Source organism: Pinus tabuliformis, chromosome X (assembly GCF_031772625.1).
Source record: "Pinus tabuliformis cultivar Carrire ecotype Pingquan chromosome X, CPIR1, whole genome shotgun sequence".
Taxonomy (NCBI): domain Eukaryota; kingdom Viridiplantae; phylum Streptophyta; class Pinopsida; order Pinales; family Pinaceae; genus Pinus; species Pinus tabuliformis.
The window spans coordinates 395,128,967-395,150,918 of NC_142308.1; the positions used below are offsets into that span (position 1 = coordinate 395,128,967).

At 39.1% G+C, this 21,952-nt stretch overlaps 1 protein-coding gene across 4 annotated transcripts in view; it reads left to right on the top strand.

Moving 5' to 3' along the window:
* The window catches only part of SPPL3 (SIGNAL PEPTIDE PEPTIDASE-LIKE 3), a 303,499-nt gene extending 282,134 nt beyond the window's left edge, over nucleotides 1–21,365 (top strand). For all 4 annotated transcript variants that reach the window (XM_089446401.1, XM_089446402.1, XM_089446399.1 and 1 more), the window contains 2 exons: nucleotides 20,619–20,702; nucleotides 20,782–21,365. In XM_089446401.1, the coding sequence (XP_089302527.1) occupies nucleotides 20,619–20,702; nucleotides 20,782–20,839 (142 nt within the window). In that variant the 3' untranslated portion in view covers nucleotides 20,840–21,365. The remainder of the gene's footprint in view (nucleotides 1–20,618; nucleotides 20,703–20,781) is intronic.
* The last annotated feature ends 587 nt before the right edge of the window (nucleotides 21,366–21,952 follow it).

Sequence of the window (21,952 nt, forward strand, 5' to 3'; positions counted from 1 at the left end):
TAGTTCAACAATGAGAAACTCAGAAAAATCTTGGTATTTAGAAACTTGAGAGGATTCTTTATTTTGAGCAAGAGGCTGATTCTGACTAATAGGGACAATAGCATTTTGAGATGATTGATCATCAAAATAATTAATATCATTAGTGACAACTGGGACTGCTTCTTCAGGGTCTTGATCATCAATCATTAATGGAGGTTGAATTTGCTGGTCATTATTTGGTCTTTGCAAAATTTGTGGTTGGAAAGGTCTTCTATATTGTACTGGAGGTCTATTTGCAACTTGTTGGGCTACTCTGGGCTGAGTTTCCATTCTTGAAATTCGATTGGACAAATTTCTTAATAATGAAGTTATTTCATCAATTTTGTGTTCCTCTTCTTTATTCTTTGATGATGAAGTACTTTCTTCTCTAGCTTTCATTTTCCTTTCAACTTTTTCTGCCTTTGCTTTCAATTTACTAGATGTCGACCTATTAGCTTCTACCTAAATTGCATTGGTCTGCATATCTGCTAAGGTTTCAGATTTTCTTTCTTTGAGCATTACAACAAAATCATCATCAAATTCTTTAGAAAATCTAACTTTAGCTGCAGTGACTAGGGGTTTACAGTTTGGTGGCATCTTATTGTAAATCTTATTAAATATTTTGATAAACTTAGCAACAGGTTCACCAGGATTCCTTCTCAAATCTTCAAATTCTGTTAAATAATACACAAGATCTTTTTTAATTCCCCATTGATTCTTGAAGATGTTGGTTAATTCAGTCCATGTATTTATAGAATTTTCTTGTAATTGCCTGAACCATATTCTGACATTTCCCTCTAATGATTGGACAAATAGTCTTGTATAAACATCCTCATGTTCAATGTTCATATTGTCTACAAAATCAAGAAATGCAACCAAATGATCTTTTGCAGATGGCCTTGTTTCTCCATTAAATCTGGGCAAATGTTTCAAATATCCTTAAGGAAAATCATGAAGTTGATTTGCTAGTGGAAGTACTAATGTTGCATACTAAGCTGTTACAATTGGCCTAAATCCAGCCATCTGGTGTTGTAATAAAACTATTTGTTTAGGAGAGACAACTTTGCTTGAAGATGACTGAGATGGAGGTTTAGGCTTCTTGAAAAACTGAGGATGAGCAACTAGTTTTTGGACTTCAGGTATGATTTTTCTCTTGATCTTCAAAGGCTAAAGGATTTGTATAAATGCTGAGTTCCTCTTCAAGCTTGGCAGAAATAGAAGGATAAATATGTATAACAGAGGAAATAAAATCAACTGGTTTCAATTCAGGTAATTCAAGTTTAGGATCTGCTTCTGTATTAGATGCTTCTGAAAGGGAAGCAGGAAACTCAAAGGACTCAAGCTGATGGACTAATAATGCAGATTGAAGATCTACTCCTTTAGAGAGGAGTTCTAAAACTTTAGGTGGTAAATATGACAATTTAGCAGGGATTGCGGTTGATTGAAAAGGCTCAAGTTGTGACATTGCTTTAGGTGGAAGAGAGGCAAAAGTAGAAGTTGAAGCTTTTAATCTGCGTCTGAGAGATGCAATTCTCACAAGTCTCTCTGGATCTGATAATGGAGAGAAGAGATGTGGATTTGAATGAGATCTGGTATGCCTGTGTGAAGCCAGATTTGATATGTGAAGTCAGCAGATGAAAGCTTGTAGCTTGCTAACCTCTTATTCACCATTAAGAGGTAGGTTTGATTGTTGTCCAAGGGAAATAACTTCAAACTTTGTTTCCTGACAATGATGCCAATCTGATGTTGTATCTTTGTAGATAGTTCTAGGCTGGGGAACTGTGCCAAAGCATCTAAGTAAGGGTTTAATTGAGTTGGATGACCAATGCATTAAACCTTTAACACTTGTATAATCCAAATATTTCTGAGAAGTTCAAAGGGTTGATTTTCATTCATAACAACATAAAATCTTTGAATTGATTTTGAAAGTGGAAAGGGAGAAGATATGTGATAATCAAACATTCATACTGAATACTTAATTAATCAAATACAGTTGATGCGTGCAGAAGAATTCTACAGCTAAACAATATATATTCAAGAGATGATAAAAGACAACAATTTAAAGATGCAAAGGAACTAATTTAAACAGACTGTTCAATTAGTTAATCTCCATAAAGATGATAACTTTGTAGCGGGCTATTAGGGAAGTTAATACTTAACTTAGCCTTACCCTAACTCCTATGTGTTGATTTGTGGTAGCATCAGATGTGCTCTAGCCATGAAAATTGGTGGAGAGGCTAAAGCACATGAGATCTCCAAAACCCAGAAATCGTTTGGAGAAATTCTACTCGGATGAGGAGATATTAAAATAATTAATACTTTTAATGGGGTTCTAAGTATAAACTTAGGAAAATTAAAATATTAATGTGTATTAATATAATTTTGGGTTAGAAGGTTCCAAGAGACGAGGATCAAGCCAGATCTAATCTTAGCCATTGATTAGGGACTTAATCTTGGCTGTTGAAGACTCAACAGGAAAAGTATAAAGGAGGCTTGAGGGTCAGTTGGAGACACACCAAATTGATCAGTGAGTTTGATTTTTTGGGGCGGGTTTTGCTGAGAGAATCAAACCAGTGATTTGTTGTAGCGAGGGGCAGTTCGGCATGACGCTGAGAATACATGGCAGAGAGGCAAAGATAGTGCCAGAGAAACAGCGCAGAGCTTGGAGAGGCTGATGCTGAGGCAGTTGGGAGCTACGCAGAGGCAGCTAGGATCTACGCAGACGCTGAAGAGGCCAACGTGGGTGACGCAGAGGGTTTGAGAGTTGACACAGAGGCTTCAATAGCTGCGCAGAGGCTGGCAGAGCTGACGCAGGGCCAAGAGGCAGTGCCAAAAGAATTTTCGTAGGGTAGACTGAGTGCTGGTAAGCTGGGAAGGGTGATGCAGTCCCTGCAGAGTGACATAGAGCAGCAGAGAAACTTGGAGCAGCTTTCACTATCCAGCTAAGGAGCTGCCATTGTTGCTGTGGGATCATTCATCCGGTGTTTGATCAGCTAGAATATATGTCTCCGAGAAGAGGTACTACTGCCAAGGACATTCTCTGTTGGGTGAGCCATTTCTGGCACCCTAGATGTATTTAGAAACTGCATAATAAGAAAACCCTCATATCTGTTGCACCGGTTTTCCTGCATTGGGTTTTTTCGAGGACGATTGTCCAAAAATAACAGTGTCCCTTGTGTGTTTGTCTCAGTTATTTCAGTTGCTGATCTGCATGAGTTAAGGCTGCATTTGTATTTATTTCAGTATTTATATTTATAAATAATGTGTTAATGGAATAGACACGTAGGAGAAATTAAACCAGATAATGCAGTGGGGATTTCTGATGTGTTAGATTCAGAAATTTCAACATGGTATCAGAGCATTGTAGATCACAAGAGGACTGAAGGCACCAACAGTAATCTGAAAATTTGCAGCAGTAATAGCTATACCGAGCGACAACGTTGTTCCAAAGCAGAAGCAACAGAGAAGAAGTGGCGCAGATGGCCTGCGTCATCATTTCGAGTCAGGAGGAGGGCCAACGCAGAGTCAGAGAGGGGCATATTAGACCTACGCAGTGCCTGATCATCTTTCTCAGCCAGGAAGGATCGACGCTGTGGCCAGGAGGAGCAGATTTTGCCATTGCTGGGATTGCACAGAGCCTGAAAGGCTCAGTTTCTTCAGTTGCCGGAGCTTGGGGAGCTTTAGGCAGATTGTGATTGAGAAGCTGGTGGGGCACTGTTTCTGTCGGTGCAGAGCAATACCTAAGGGGACAAAACCAAGGTAGAGGGAGTCGCTACCTTGACGGATTTCTAGCCAAGAAATCTAGATCCGAGTTGCAGTTGCAAGGAGGATTGGAGAGGAGCGGTTCGACATTTGGCGGGAGGATTTCTAGCGGAGAAATTAGGACTTAGAGGGAGTCTAGAAGAGGACCTGAAATGGTAGTGAATGGACTGAGGGATCAGGACAGGTTAGACGAGGCTTCCAACTTTGTCATCTAGAAGGCCAGGATCCTGACAGTCCTGGATCGACATCGCATCAAGGACTTTGCCTTGAGAACCATGGCTATCCCAGTCGACCCAGCTGAGAATGAGAAGTATGAGGATGCAATGGCGAGGGCGAAGTGCATGATCCTAGACGGGGTCAAAGATCATGTCATACCACATATTGCTAAAAAGAACACAACAAAGGAGATGTGGGATACTTTGACAACCTTGTATCAGGGAACTTCCGTGCAACGGAAGATGCTATTGGAGAATCAATTGCGGTCGTATTAGATGCATAAGGTACAATAGATAGATCCGTTCCTTCTCAGATTACAGGATATTCGTGACCAACTTACTTCCATGGGATCTACACCGGATCCAGAATTCATGGTGAGGACCGCCCTGAATGTAGTCTCCGAGGAGTGGGAGACATTTGTCCAAAGTATTTTGGGCAGGGCTACTCTTCCAGGTTGGGAGGAGATGTGGGCAGCTCTTCGCCAAGAAGAGATCAGGAGGTTGACCAAGGCGGGGAGTAGTGGCAAGGGAAGTCGAATCAAGAAAGAGGAGGAGGATGCGGCTCTAGCATCTGTGGGACAACAAGGGAAGAGGAAGAAGAAAGACAACACTAAGGTGAAGTGCTTCCATTGCGGGGAGCTGGGACATTATGCATCCCAATGTCTCAGGAAGAAAAACAAGGGAGAAGCTTCTGATTCTAAGGCAGCTCTAGCTAAGGCGGAGAAAGAGGTCGAGACTGATGATGACTGTGCCATTAGTGCTCATGCACCTCTAGAGAAGAGGTGGGGAGACATTGAGTTGTAGTCAAGAGGACTACATATTAGGGGCAAGATCCTTGAGGTGCCTAAACTCTTGGATCACATCCGACTACAGGAGCCCTTAACGACAGTGGCATGATGACAGGTGTCGGGTGGAGCAGCAAGCATTGCTTGGGTGCAGAATTCTGAGGCAGCACAGTGGAGGTTTCAGCAGTGCGAGAGGCACAGAGGTGTATGCAGCAACGCAGTGGCAACAGACGGAGCACAGGATAGCAGCAGAGGTAACTTTAGCATCACAAGGCTTCCAGACTGACTGGGATGTCAGTGTTTGGGAGAAGTCAGTTACCTACTTTTCGGTAACAGAGTTGTGTGCAACAGTTAGCAGTGGCAGTGCTAGGGGCAACATGGGCAACATGTTGAGAGGGAGCTATAGTACAGATGTAGTAGTCGCAGTGGCAATGTCATGGGAAGTAGTGCAGATGATGTGAGGCAGTAGGCCAAGCATCGACACAGGTACCTGTGTGGAGGATCAATGTGATGTTTCCATGGTGAAACATTACTAGAGCACATTCCTTGCTAAGAGGGAGTGTTGATTTGTGGTAGCATCAAATGTGCTCTAGCCATGAAAATTGGTGGAGAGGCTAAAGCACATGAGATCTCCAAATCCCAAAAATCGTTTGAAGAAATTCTACCCGAATGAGGAGATACTAAAATAATTAATATTTTTAATGGGGCCCTAAGTATAAACTTAGGAAAATTAAAATATTAATGTGTATTAATATAATTTTGGGTTAGCAGGTTCCAAGAGATGAGGATCAAGCCAAATTTAATCTTAACCGTTGATTAGGGACTTAATCTCGGCCGTTGAAGACTCAACAAGAAAAGTATAAGAGGAGGCTTGAGGGCCAGTTGGAGACACACCAAATTGATTAGTCAGTTCGATTTTTTGGAGCGGGGTTTGCTGAGAGAATCGAATTAGTGATCTGTTGTAGTGAGGGGAAGTTCGGCACGAGGCCAAGAATACATAGTAGAGAGACAACACAAAATCTGGAGAGGCTGACGTAGAGGCAGTTGGGAGCTACATAGATGTAGCTAGGAGCTACACAGAGGCTGAAGAGGCTAGCGTGGGTGATGCAAAGGGTCTGAGAGCTGACACAAAGGCTTTAGTAGCTGCGCAGAGGCTAGCGGAGCTGATACAGGGCCAAGAGGCAATGCCAAAAGAATTTTCGTGGGGCATACTGAGTGCTGGTGTGCCAAGAAGGGTGATGCAGTGCCTGCAAAGTGACATAGAGCAACGGAGAAGATTGGAGCAACTTTCGTTGTCCAGCTAAGTAGCTGCCATTTTTGTTGTGGGATCGTTCATCCGGTGTTTGATCAGCTGGAATATCTGTCTCCGAGGAGAGGTACTACTGCCGAGGACATTCTCTGTTGGGTGAGCCATTTCTGGCACCCTAGATGTATTCAGAAACTACATAATAATAAAACCCTCATATCTGCTGCACTGGTTTTCCCGCATTGGGTTTTTTGGGGACGATTGTCAAAAAATAACAGTGTCCCTTGTGTGTTTGTCTCAGTAATTTCAGTTGCTGATCTGTATATGAGTTAAGGCTGCATTTGTGTTTATTTAAGTATTTATATTTATAAATAACTTGTTAATGGAATAAATAAGTTGGAGAAATTAAACCAGATAATGCAGTAGGGATTTCTGATGTGTTATATTCAGAAATTTCAACACTGTTTACCTTGAATATATGATGAAAAAAAGAGATGAATAAACTAGAAAGACCCACATGAACACATATGTTGTTAAGAGTGAATTTAGAATCCTTTGATTATCTTCAAAAAAAACTTTCAAAAGAGTACAATAGTGTCACTGGATCATCACAAGGGTTCAACCCTTCTTACTTTGAATTACAAAATATTTATAATGTAATTCAAAAATATCTAAATCTAATACAATTCTTTTACAAAATACAATCTTTGTCCAAAATGATTTGGATATATCAAACAAATACAATATTAAAATAAACTTTTCTGAAACTGATTGCATATTCAACGCTTTATTCAAGGGTGTTGTTGGTAACTGCTGCCTGAAAATCTATTTCTGCTCTTTATGCTCCTCCTTTCGTTGTGCTGGCCTTGAAAAATGTGCATTCAACTTTTGTTGTTTTATGTTGGTACCCTCAAAAACTGCATTCAGTTTTACTCCATGAGTTCCAGTAAGCTGTCCCATGTCATCTAGAATGGAAAATTTAATTACTTTTCTGTATGCGTCGTCCACCTCTTTGAATTTTGCAAAAGTTGGCCTAGTAATAAATAAATGTTGCTGAATAAATAGATCATATTCCAGGCCTCCAATGAATGCTTTACCACTTATGATTCCTTTCACTTTAGCAAATTTTGATCTATCTGCTACAATTCCATGTAATCTATGCTGGTAATTTTCTAGTGGAGTCAATTGGCCACTAGAATCTCTTAGAGGTGGAAGTCCCTTCTGGCGTAAGATATTAAATTTTCTGTGGAATTTCTTTACCTACACTTCTAAGTTTTGACATTTATTTTCTAATTGCAACATTAAATTTCTTTTAGTCAAAACTCTTCTTACTTCTAGGACTGTATCAGTCCTGTCTTCAATTCCTAATTCCTCCAATTCTTCTTTAGTCTTGGAATTCAACACTTTTGATTATCCTAGTTTCTTCTCCTGGCTTGTGATCCAAGTCTTCTTTGATTTTTGTTATGGCTGCCTTTGATCTTGTCACCAGTTCTTCTTGTTCAAAGATGATCTCAATAGATGTCTAGAGTTTTGTTATGGTTGAATTGATATCAACCCATATTTTTTCCTTTGCTTCAGATAATGTTTGCGTTGTCAGTGATTCATCTTCATATTTTTCAAGCTGTTTGGTTAGCTTGAAGTTTTCTGTATTTCAGATATATATGCATTATCTGATTTGATCTTGTTTTCCTCCATTCTCTGCAATGCTGCTTTTAGCTTCTCAATCTCCACATTCCTTAAGGATAAATCTCCCATGGCCTTTGATAATTTTTCTGTTGTTTCCTCACTGACTGCCTCTATCTGCACTGTAGATGTTCCTGCACTTGTCTGTTGTTCTTTTTCCTTTAGCAGGCTTTCCATGTCGGCCTCCATTTTCTGAATTTGGATGTTTTGTTCCACAATCATTTTCAGCATGTTCTCTTTCTCTTTTTCCAACTGTCCTACTTCTTTTTCCTATGGATGTTCTGTTGTAGGCAGTTTTAGCTGCTTTCTAAGTTCTTGAATATCTGCATTTCTTCTTTTGATTATTTCTTTAGCAACATGGACATCACTAGGATCCACTCCTAGCTTTATCACCAGATCTTCCAGCCCCTTTATTCTGGTACCCTTGGCTAGGGAAGACATTCTTTCCAATTTAAGCTGTGAATGAATATTATTTAAGGAGGCTTGTAGCTTAGAAGCTGCCATGGCTGAGCTTGTCAATGTAGAATAAATCATTACCTGTTTGTCGATATCAATTTGATCTATAGGGTGTATCTGCTTAGTATCAAAAGAAAACACATAAGCTTTATAATCATCTGGACTCTTAGGAATTGGTACTTTTGGTTCAAGGAATGCCAACTGGAATTGCCTTTTATCAGGGTCTAGTGCAGATAAAAGTCTGTGCTCAGTAGTTGAAGATTGTTTCCCAAAAAAAAAAAATCTTGAGTAGTGAAGGATTGTTTTCCCTAGTTGTTCCGCGTTGAAGAAAACAAAAGGAGATCAGGAAAGTAAACATGCTAAGAAATGGAGTAAACATGCTAAGAAATGGAGTAAAACATGCATTGATAGAGAAGAAAAGAGAGTATACATTAGAAAAAGAAACAAAGAAAAGAAAAGAAAAGAAAGAAGAACGAAATAATACAAATCTCTAGCCAATATGCTACAAATTGAAAGAGATAAGAGATGACAGAGGAGATCTGAATTAAGAGAGTTTGCAGACCCTTGTCACTACTCATCACTTGGAATTATGATTGATCTCCAATTTTGTATAAGGGTTCACTTGGCCATGTGCTGTTTGCTAACCTTAGGAGTCTTCCTATGGCAGAAAAAATGATCAGTGAATACTTTGAAGCATGATGAATGAACTGTATATTTTTGGGCAATAACAACTACTTTGTATGGGTAATGTACTCCCATAGGGAGTGTTAAATTTTAAGGATACTATGAGAGTATTTACATCATGTCGAAGGCTGCTTCATGTTGGTAATATGGGGTGCATGATGTATGGATGACCCTTGGTTGTACCGTGATGGACATACACATGGGAGTTGACTTGCATATTGATTGCTTGACCTTGTATGGATGCTTGTGTGGAATTTTTCCATGGAGCATTCGAGACCTAGACCATTGAGGCTTCTTCGTGCAATGCACACATGGAGGTCGCTTGCTTGCTTAGGAGTGTTGAGAAATTGTGAAGCTTCCACTAATCATTAGATTTCTTTTTTGTTGATAATTATGTGTGAATTTTGTTTGTTGACATCTTTTAAGTTAATTATGTTCTTCTTCGTCAAATAATTATCAAATGCAAAACATGAAGATCACGGAAACAAAAGAATGCAAAATATAGGCTCTTAGCTAGGGAAAAACCCCTCTCCTAGGGGAAAGCCTACTCAAAATCTCTTCTTAAAATCAGATCAAAGTGAGACATCCAAGGCCCATGACAACAAAAGAACTTCCACCTCTAGATGCCAAGTCAAACCTTCCATTTTTCTCAACAAATTCATCATCAAGATATCAACAACAAGAGAAGTACCAAGGCTGAATTTTCACATATTCTATCTCAAGAAGAAACTCTTCTTTCATTTCAGACTTCATCCCTCCACTTCATCTCTCTTTTTCTGCGAAATTTCAGACCAAAAACACATCCAAGTGTGTGTCTAAATGAGCTCATATCATCTTCTATTTATACTGTCTAGAGGGGTGCGAACATACATGTCCATTGGGGCAGCGTCGGCTTGTCATGTAGGTCGACTTTGCATCTAGAGGAGTTTTTGACCCAAAATTACATAATAAAAATTCTTTTTCCACTTTCTTTTCAAGAGTTCCAAATAGGACTTTGACTCTTTGACTCAACAAAACGTAGAAGCATGAAGAGAATGCTTATCTAATAAAATAATAATAAAAATTCTTTTGAGCATGAAACCCATGCTTTTAAAAATAATTTTTCTTTTTCTTTTTCTTCTTTTGCTTTTTACATATAAATTTATAATACATAATGGGACAATTATGAACACTGAAACTAGTTACATCTTTCAACACTCCCTCTTAACTAGGGAGGTGTTCATAATTGTACAAATAGTACAAGGATGATCTCAAGTTGAAGTGTTCAAAGAAGAGTATCACAATCAGCATATACAATGCTAGATACCATCTAGGCTAATTGCCAAGGTATCAACCCATCGATGTATCTAGGTACCATTCTTTAACAGGGATTCAGTGTCATCTAGGCTCCTGGCCAAGGCACCAACTCAACAGGAATCCAAGTGTCATCTAGGATTCCTGCCAAGATACCAACTCAAGAGGGATGTAGGTGTTATCTAGGCTACCTGCCAAGACACCAATTGAACAAAGATCCAGGTGTCATCTAGGCTACCTACCAAGACACCAACTCAACAAGGATTCAGGTGTCATCTACGCTACTTGCCAAGACACCAACATGGATCTAGGTACCATCTAGGCTACCTATCAAGGTACCAACCCAACCAGGGATCTAGGTATTATCTAGGCTACTTGCCAAGATACCAACCCTAATAGTTTATCATACTAACTATTCAACCTAAGGTACAATAACTCGTCACCATGATTTGGTTGGTGTTTCAACTTCATGGTATACAGACTAGTACAAATTTGCCATCACGAAGGTCAAACTTTTCTGAACATCTATCCTTAAGGAGTTCTAATCTCAGATGCTTACCCAATCCTCCTCTGAGCCCCATTCTTTCCTCATTGCCTTCATTAGGCGTACGACTGTTAGTCTCGGCCTAGTACATGGCACATGGAGTTTATCCATCATTACTCCCTCTTAACCAGGGAGGATATACACTTTCCTCTACACACGAAGGGAATATATCCAAGCTCCCTCTCAACTAGGAAGATGTGTCCAACACAAGGTTGCACGAAACGGGGAAACGGGTACGAGTTTCTGAAACGGGAAGCGATACGAAACGCGCCCTCCCCAAATTTTGGAAACGGGGAAACGCGAATATATATATATATATATATATATATATATATATATATATATATATTAGGACATTTAAGAAATATGTGCAATTATAAAGCATATATGATACATTCTAATTTATTACATTATGATAAAATTGTCAATTGTCAATGCATAAACTATAAGTATCTAAATTTACATCACAATGAAAATAGAAATATCCAAAATCAGCCACGTGAAAATTCTAATTTCTTGTCTCGTGCTTGAATGGGAGTCTCCTCCTACATAGTCGAACGACCTTAGTGCTCTTGATTAAATACAAGTTTCATACCCTAGTACCCTACATTCTCTTGATTATTGGGAGTCTCCCCTGGATAGAGGGCTTGGTTCTCTTGATTAAATAAAAGTTCCATACCCTAGTACATGATAAAATCCAATGGAAACATTGCAATCCCCCCAATCCTGAAATCCTGAAAAACAGATAAGTTTGCTGGATTTTGAGTGAGATCTAAAATTCTACTTTTTCCATATGAAATCCAATGAGGGCGAAACCACTCTCAAACATCCTGAGTCATTTCATGGTAATGTTAAAAATTTAAGTAAAAGGATGAAAATGAAAAGTAAAGGAGAATATCACTTTTACTTTAAGAATTTAACATTACCATGAACTGCATATCAACACTAGGGCAAAAGTTCACTTTTATAACTTTAGACAGGCATCTAGAAGCAACTAGAAGTCACTAGGCTAACGTAAGAATAGATTAGAAAACAAATTAAAAAAAAAAACACAAGTAAATGCTGAAACGTGGGTCGTACGGCCCTGAAACGCGTTTCAGGCCGTACTGACCACGTTTCAGTTTCGTGAAACGTGGCAGTACGGCCCGATACACGTTTCAGCATTTTTTACTCGTTTCCATACGGAAACGCCCTCTTGCCCCACGTTTCCTGCAACATAAGTCCAACATCAACTACTTTGTTCTTCTAGTGGAGATCATAGTAGTAGTTTCTACATAGGCTCCTCCTTTTACATCAACATGTCATCAGAGAAATTCGACCTTCCTGAACATCATGGAGCCATCCTCTAACACTTGTGACAGGGTTCAAGTCATCAATCTTGCACATTACTTTCGTCTTGTCAACATCATTGAAGGAATTATATTGAGCCCTTTCAAACTTTAGGCTGATCATAACTTTATGAAAGTGATCTCCTTGTTGTTGTATGAAGTTGATCTTCAGGTTATCTTCTTGCACTATTATCTTTTAATCCCAAAATGAACACACCTTGACTTCATAATTGCCGAATATGTTGAGCTTGCTTCAACGTTCTTGATCTATTCCTGCAATATTCTTCCAGGCAATAAAAACAATATGTTAACCAAATAACTAACAATAATGATTAATATTATACTTACCTCATCACGAAGACTTTCTCATCATAGCATCAACATCCTTATTATCCATCTCCACATGAATCTTCCTTTATGCATTAGAGTGCCCAAGGATCGAGCTTGATTACCAAGCTGTAATATTTTCCTTGGAGTTGTCATAGTTAACTCCCTTCTTTTCTTCCAGAGACTATACTTGATGTTGATCAATATTGTTATATGCATGCTATGCAATCAAGCACATTCATAACCAATTCTTCCTCCATGATTCCTGTAGATATGTTCTTCAAATATGCATATCTTTGCTTTCATGTAATCATCTAGTCATCCTGAGGTTACTTCTTATACTTGTCAAAGACATGTATTCATGGAGATATGAATTTATTTGTGTTATGCGACAATTTGTCAAGGTCGGCCAACAACCAAATTGCCCCATCTATCCTCGACGTTTTACTATAAAAAGAAGTGGCTTGCAAGTCATTTGACACACACCTCTTGTGATCTATTCCTCTCCACTTATCTTTGGGTTTTGGTGGGAGGGAGAGATCTTAAGATGTTACGTTTCCCTAAAGGATGCCCTAGACCCTAACGCTGTCATAGAGGAGACACAATTTCTTATACGTTGCCATGGAGAGCCCTTATCACAATCAAGGAGAAGCCCTAGACGTGGAGCTGAAAGGGTTTTCTAAAGAGACCTACGCTGCCCTAAATTAGAGTCCATGAGGCTAGCCTTAACACTAGTATGGAGAAGCCCTAACCATTGCTAAATGATGCACTAATACGCTGTCTTATTAGGGGTGTGTATGCAGCAAGAAGAGGCACTTAACGCAGTCATGATGGAAGCTTCCATTCATTGTCAAAGGGAGCCTCTATACGCAGCTAAAGAGAAGATCCATAAAAGCCCTAACCGCAGTCCTCAAAGGGAGATCTAATCCACAATAAAGGGAGATCCTTTCACGCTATATTAGGAAACACACAACAACTAGAGGAGGCTCCTAACTGCAACACTTAGGGTGCACTACGACACTATCAATAAGTGTTTTATATGAAGCTAACGGAGGCTCCTAACCGCAACACTTAGGGTGCACTAGGACGCTATCAATAAGTGTTTTATATGCAGCTAACAGAGGCTCCAAACAACAACATTTAAATGTGCACTAGGACGCAGTCATTAAAGGCCTCAATCCGTAGTTGAGGAGGACTGTTCGAGGTAGCCCTTACTCGCTGTTTTCAGGAGGAAAGCAGTTGGTTGCTGTCCTGAAAGAAGCCTTGCACAATCATCTAGTCTCTTGCTGTAGGTGACAACATGGTTATGTTTTGGTATGATATGCTAGGCATAAGTATCCAATGAAGAGAAGCTATGGGGTTTTTGTTTCTAGGTTGAATGGATCACGATTCACAGCATGATGTGGGTAGTGCAACAACATGATGATGATGGGTGCAGCAACAAGAATGTATTGCAACCAATGTTGCACGAAGCGGGAGCGAAGCGGAAGCGCGGAGCGCGGAAGCGTCATTTTCCAAAAATCTAGGGAGCGAAGCGTCCGCGGAAGCGTCTGCTATATATATATATTTTTATATATTTTTTTGCATTTATACTCAAAACAAACATCCCAAATACCAAATTAATTGTAGAAGACATGAAAACATGCATATTTTTGCATAAATCAAGATAGATATGGCATCCATGATTCCATTGTAGTTACTAGTATGTACAACAATCATCTATATTCTAGCTATTACAAACATACATCAAATTTTTAAGCATATTATAAAACATAAAACTATAAAAAGTATTAACCCGCGTATATGAAGACCTAGACCTTGCTGTAGCAAAACCGTGAATTGTAGGAGGCTTGAGGAGGAACCTTAAGGCTTAAGCCCCACCAGCAGTACATTGAATACCTAGTAGATCAGCATAGGTGGAAGCATAGTTGGACATAAGATCACAGTGATTTGAAGCAAGGTAAGGGCAACAAACTACATTAGCAAGAATTGCAGACTTTACAAGGAAGTCTCTCAGATCTACTCTCACAGTGTATTGATAATTTGATACTGCACCTCTGGAATAATTGGACGTTCGTTATATGGCTATGCTCTTGCTCCTGGTATGATTTACCAATAGTGTCATATGATCATTGGCATATGCTTCAGTATGATTCTTTGCATTATGACATTTGTTCATGACATCAATTCAATATGGACATGTCACTTGCTTCAGTCATATATATGTTATCGTTTCTCATATAGATCAATATTGGTATGGCTTCCCAATATTGGCAATGATGGGTATAAACCTATAAGCAGAGACTTCTTCATTCTTATATGCACTTAGCATTATGTATGGATATCACTGCTCAAATAGCTTGAGTATGGTATTGCTATGTTCTAATTACAGCAGTATATGAATATATAGAAGTGCATCCATCAGTTCAGTAGATGACTGCGCTTCCGGTTGCGCCACGCAATCCGCCCTTTTTCAATGTATATTCATTGAGTTGACATTGTATTCAGAGCAGTAAGACCGTATATTCAGGCTACAATGCTCAAGTTATATGGTATTAGGAATCCTATATGAGAATGATGTCATATTGGTGGGTTGCGTCCAGGTTGCGTCCAGGTTGCGCGATTCCGGGGGGCCGCAACCTCAAATGGCAGGAATCGCTTTTTTAACCCGGAATCGCGCCACCTCAAAAACGGAATCGCGCTTCCAGTGTGGATTCTGGGACGCTTCGCTCCGATCCGCGATTCTGGGTTGGATCCGGCGGGGGGGGGGGGCGATTCCTGCAACACTGATTGCAACAACATGATGATGATGGACAATGATGATGGATGCAGCATGGTGCAACATAGTGATGATGGGTGCAGCACAATGATGATGCACAGTGATGATGGATGCAGCGTGGTGCAGCACAATGATGATGCACAATGATGATGGGTGCAGCATGGTGCAACATAGTGATGATGCACAGTGATGATGGGTGCAACATGGTGCAACATAGTGATGATGCACAATGATGATGGGTGCAGCATGGTGCAACATAGTGATGATGGGTGCAACATGGTGCAACATAGTGACGATGGATGCACATGGTACAAGATGATGCACAGTGATGATGGGTGCAACATGCTGTAGCACAATGATGATGGATGCAACATGGTGCAACACAATGATGATGGGTGCAACATGGTGCAACATAGTGATAGGTACAGCATGGTGATGGAATCACTTGTGTTCAGATCTGCTACCTCATGTGTCATCTTCTTAGAGAAGATCTTTGCTCTTATTTTGTCAAGTCAAAATGTTGACTTCTGATGTATATGTACTATCTCTCTCTCTCTGTGTTGAACTATTGAAGAACATAAGAAGAATTGATCAAGGGTTTCCCCACATTGAGGTTTGTCCCTGGCTGGCGCCACATCTTATGTCCTCTTGTCTTGGCTTGTTTTCTGCGATTTATGTTTATGTTCTATCTGCATTTTACTATCATGCTAAATGTGATTGCTAATCTGGAATTGATAATGAGCTAATATGGAAAATTGAAGTAAATTTGCTCTAAGCATAGAACATACCTAAATTTAACACAATCCTAATAGAGCAATGATCACGAGTTCTTTGTTTGGAAGAATTTCATCAATTGCCAAAAGATCATCTCTGATTCTTGCTATATTCACAAAGGAGGCCACTGTATCTTCTTTAGTCATCTTTGTAGTCCTTAGTTCATTCTTCAAACTTGCCACTTGACCAATGTTCTTAATAGTGAATAAATTTGATAAGGCTTCATACATTTCCTGAGCATGATTGATTTTGGCTATGAATGGGTCAGGGTTGTCCTTTATTCCTTCTACCATTAGAGTCATCACCACCATCTCTAATTCTCTAAACTTTACTTTGTCATCATCACTGGAGTCATCTATAGGCTTCTTAACTTTTCCTTTGACCAAGTCAAGTACTTTGTTCTTTTCAAGGATGAGGTCAATCCTCTTCTTGCAAGATTTATAATTTGAGACTCCTTCAAGTTTGTTCTCTCCCTTGATTATGTTAGACATCTTCCTTGAATATAGTGGACTTCTTCCTGAAATAACCCTTTTGAATGGTTCCTTGATTAAGTGCTTGAGACTTCCTTTTTTTTCTTTCTTCATCAAAGCTCTGATACCATGTTAGAACAGCAGAGAGATTTTCTTATACTTGATAATTGCTTGTGATGTTCTTGACTTCTTATTAAGTTTTCTTTATATCTTCTTTCTTTTAGTTCATCAAACAATTACCAAAGAAAAAGTACATAAAACAATGGACACCAGATATAGGCACTATGCTAGGGAAAAACCCCCTCGAGGGGAAAACCCTTTCAAAATTCTTTTCCTTTCAATAGTATTCTTTGAGACTCTTCACCCTAGACAAAGACCAAACCTTCCCTCCACACCAAGTTAGCCTTCCAGATCTTCGACCTCTCTTCTAGCAACTTCGACTATGTAGCAGCGTCCGGCATCAGCAAAACTTGGAAGACTTCGATATCCCAAACTAGGGCACGAAACAAAGAGAGAGAGGGGCGCCAAAATTTCGTTTTCCTTCTTCTCCTTAGACTCCACCCAACTCATACTTCTTTTGGCTTCCTTAGACCCACTTCACACTTCTCTAACTTCTTTAGAGATATCGAACTTGCTTGAGATGAGATGCTCCAAATGAATTTGACTTGGTTCTATTTATAGGCTTCAAGGGAGGTCGAATTGATGTCCCTCTAAGCCGACTTGATCTCTTCTACGCCGACTTGATGTGGAGGATACATAAATTATATTTGACTCAATACTAAACCTTTTTACATGATTCAAAAGCTCAAGAAGGGTCTCTTTAAGAGTACAATGACTCTATTGACTTATAATAAATCCTAGAAGTCCTCAATGGGGACTTTGACCAAAAGCATGGTGACCCAAACATGAAACCCAAGCTTTAACAAGTCACACTAATAATAATAAAAATTCTTTTCTTTATTCTTTTGACAAGTACATTACATGATGACTCAAATACATCAAATGAAGACCGAACCTAGTTACATTTTCGTACACTTTTGTCCAAAAACAACGGTGTTAATTTTTATGTGTGTGTGCTAGTATTTTCTCAGTTCCAGCGCTATTTATTTCCCGCAGTTTTATTTGTGAAGGTCGCAGTGTGTTTATTTCGATGTTGCCGTAGCAATAAACTGAATAATGAATTTATCAGTTAGAAGAAATAATACCAGTTTCTGCAATAGGATTCCAGTTTTTGGAATTTTCACAGACAATACTTCTAGGTGAGATGAAGCAACTAATGGATTCTCCTAATCATCTCATCAAATGCATGAGATCTTCCTGTGTTTAGTAGTGAACCAAAACAAGACACATTCAACTTCTTACAAATGTATGTTGGAATTTCTGATCTTTGCTGCCGAAGAAGAAGGCTGACCCCTGATTTGCCCAGGTCACACCATCACTGATTCATACTACTGCACACATGGTCCCATCCATTGCTGGATAGGGCTGATATAGAAATTGTCTCTGGCCCCTGGGACATGAACAAGATGATCCATCATCAAGCAGCCAGCCATAATTAGAGCCTACAAAAGCTGTAAAAAAGTCCTCTTATAGCTGATTGAAAGTTATGCATGGATCTCCTCCCTTGCTACTATAAAAGTTTCCAATGCATCATCCAACAAGGAAATGGTGGCTCCAAGAAAAATCTGCAAGGATGCATCCCTGCTTTGCCGCCACCATGAAAACCTCCACAAAACTGAAGTATAGAAAAATCAGATTAGAGAAAAATAAGTCAGAATGCATTCTAGGGTTTGCTGCCCTTGTTTTGGTGCCTGAAAGTTGCTGCCATGTATCACGAACACTATGCAGATGGCCCTACTGCCCATAGTATCTGGCTGCCTGAAATTGACACCTTTTGCAGAATTTACATGTGTTTGCTGCATGGTAAGAGTGTTCTCTGTAAACTTAAATGGCTGAATTAGCATACCTTACTGTTATTTTCCTCCCTGTACCACCAGTTGATGATGACTGGTGATCATGATTAAAAAGATGTCTCCTTGCTGAAATCATATGAATGTTGATCTATAAAGTGGGAAGATGCATAACACTTCTCGACATCCATTCATGGGCTGTCCCAAACTACAGGGAACTAAATCTGAGTTGTTCTCTTCAAGCATTATGAATTTACCCTTGAGGCTGATTGGAAAATTAGGGTGCAATTCTGAATATTCAGTGATAAAGCTCTCAGAATATGTCATATGTGGGATCTCCATGAACAAACAAGCAATCAACATTCCATATACACTTCCCAATCAGGCAAATAGTGCTTTTGTTATAATGACCTTGGATTCCTTGCTCTTCATCGCATGAGACAATTGAAGCACTTGAAATTTACTATGTTGCACCAAGTTTCCAGGATGGGGGAGCATGGTAGTGGGGAGATGCACAAGGGGAACATGTGGGGGACCCCCTCAAATTTTAGGAAAAAAGGAGGGACATTGGGGTCCCTGGCATAGGGTTTCCCATCTCTAAAATTATAAAAATAAAAAATAATAATGATAAAATCCCAATGATAACAATTCATCCCATGCAAATTCATCATTGTGTGACTAGTGGAAACATTATAATCTAAGTTGTACGAAACGGGGAAATGGGTACGAGTTTCTGAAACGGGCACGGGTACGAAATGTGACCCCCCCAAATTTTGGAAACGGGGAAACACAATATATTAGGACATTTAAGAAATATGTGCAATCATAAAACATATATGATACATTCTAATTTATTACATTATGATTAAATTGTCAATTGTCAATGCATAAACTATAAGTATCTAAATTAACATCACATTTACTCATGAATGATCACACAATGAAAATGGCAATATCCAAAATCAGCCACGAGAAATTTCTAATTTCTTGTCTCATGCTTGATTGGGAGTCTCCTCCTACATAGTCGAATGACCTTAGTGCTCTTGATTAAATACAGGTTCCATCCCTAGTATCCTACGTGCTCTTGATTATTGGGAGTCTCCCCTGCATAGAGGGCTTGGTTCTCTTGATTAAATACAAGTTCCATACCCTAGTTCATAACAAAATCCAATGGAAACATTGCAATCCCCCCAATCCTGAAATCCTGAAAAACAGATAAGTCTGCTCGATTTTGAGTGAGATCTAAAATTCTACTTTCTCCATATGAAATCGAATGAGGGCGAAACCACTCTCAAACATCCCGAGTCATTTCATGGTAATGCTAAAAATCTAAGTAAAAGTGATGTTGCTTTTACTTTAAGAATTTAACATTACCATGAATTGAATATCAACACTAGGGCCATAGGCTTGAACATTAGGCTGCCCCACTCAAAAAAATCCTCTTTTTTATAACTTGAGAGGCATCCAAAATATATTTTAGTCGCCCAATAAAAAATTAGAAGTGAAAAAATAAAAAAAATACAAGAAAAAGTCAAGTTAGAAGAGGAAACTTTGTCGTACGGCCTGGAAACGCATTTCAGGCCGTACTAGCCACGTTTCTCCTCGAGAAATGAGCCAGTACGGTTGGAAACGCGTTTCCAGGCCGTACGGTATGAGTTTCCTCGTTTCCGTTTCGTTTCTGGCCAGAAACGGACCCTTCTCCAACATTTCCTGCAACTTAGATTATAATACTACCAATCCTGAAATCCTGAAAAACATTAAGTCTGCTGAATTGCAAATGGAATTTGAGAATATACTTTATCCATGTGCATTTTGATGAGGTTGGAAAAGGTAAGATAAAGGAGAATCCTACATTACTATTAAATACCAAGGTCATAGACTCCTCAAAGCTCAAACAGTAATTACCAAGGTCATAAACTCCTCAAAGCTCAAACAATAATTACCAAGGTCATAGATGGCTCATTACCATCCTCTATATTCTATCTTCATCGGTTCGTGGAAAAAAGATAGTGGGGAGGGTTGTGGGTGCCCAGGCATCTCCCTTTTGTGGGAGGGTGATGTCCAGTTGCCCCCTTTTTGGGGAAAACCATCCGTTGCATTGGGTAAACGTTTTTCCATGTATTTCCTTGAGTTTCTGGGGACGTGTGAACCATTTCCTCAAGCACCCCCAATCCCAGAGTGTGAAATTTAATTATATTAATTTCCTAGAGCCTTGAAAGACTATTTTTGACAAAGTTGCTTCGAATTTTGAGGAACTTTGGATTATTTTCATTTTGAAGGTTTAATTGGCATTATGATAATGTGATAAGAAACTTAAATCCATCTTTTAAACTTATGTTTGCAGGTCTCTTACTCACTTATGTTGCCTTGTACCTGATGGATGGGCATGGCCAACCAGCACTGCTTTATCTTGTTCCATGTACACTGGGTATGTGAAATTTGTAATTTGCAGCCTCTTCCTATGGACTTCTTTTGTTTATTGCCTAATACTTTTCATTGGAATATAGGTATGATCCTAATTTTGGCATTTCTGCGACGGGAATTCAAAGACTTGTGGTTTTATGAAGAGCGTACTTGTCCAAAACCTCAAGATGAAATTCAGCAAGCATGATGTTAGTATTGGCTATATCATAATTCAAAAGCTTAACCTGGTCACACGGAGCTTATAGCATGCTACCTTTTCCAAATCCAAAATTTTTAGAATGCAGGTTTGATTTTCAGTAGCTTTATATTTATCTTCTATGTTCCTGAGGCAGAAACAGAGGCATTTAATCTTGGATGTGTTTTAAATGATGTTTGAACTTTGTACGTTGTTAGAGATTCATTTCACCATTAATATCTGGGGAATGGATTTCTGGCTTCCTCACATTGTTGTCATGCATAATTTTAATTAAGCACTGGAAAAAAAGTCCAATGTGACCAATACTGCTGTTGTTTGAAAGGGTGTAGTGCCCATTTTTAGTCATATTTATATTTCAATGTGCACATAGACTTTCTGGTCTATGTGACCCAAATTAAGATTGTATTTCAGACCATTTGTGTCATATTCTTTTACAATTCTTATCTGGTTATCAAAGCATGTTGTTCTTCTTGACTTTTGTTTCTTAAAATATTTTTGAAAACTACATGATACTTTGTTCAAGATTTTATCGTGGTGCATGCCTTCCAGTTGCAATTTAACCTGTATATTACATTTCCTCAACTGATTTCCATTTGAATTTGTACTCACCTGGCCGAATGTCTATTGATTGGTTACATTTTAATGTGTTGACAAGTTAATAAGGATTTTTTATGTTCTCAGTTCTTCAGAGTGCAATATTGAGGCTTAACATTTTCTAAAGATTCTCTTTTGTATACAATGGATATGACAGTGTTGGGTAAACCTAAAATGGATTTTGCTGTATTTAGCAGCCTTCATACCTTGTAGAGTACCCAATTTATCATCTGTTGGAAAAGGCTGAAGATTGGTTGGTGTCTCAAGTGATTAAGTATAAATTGCAAATGCAAGCAAAAGTAGACAACTGTTATCAGGTTTGTTTTGTCTCTGTGGGGTTAAACGTTTGTAGTCATAGTTATGCGTATGTATCTGCATCATATGGTGTTGATGATGATAGCTCGGACAAGTGCTTTTGCATTGGCTAGGTGTCAAGCATGCAGAAGATGTGCAAAATCCTCTTT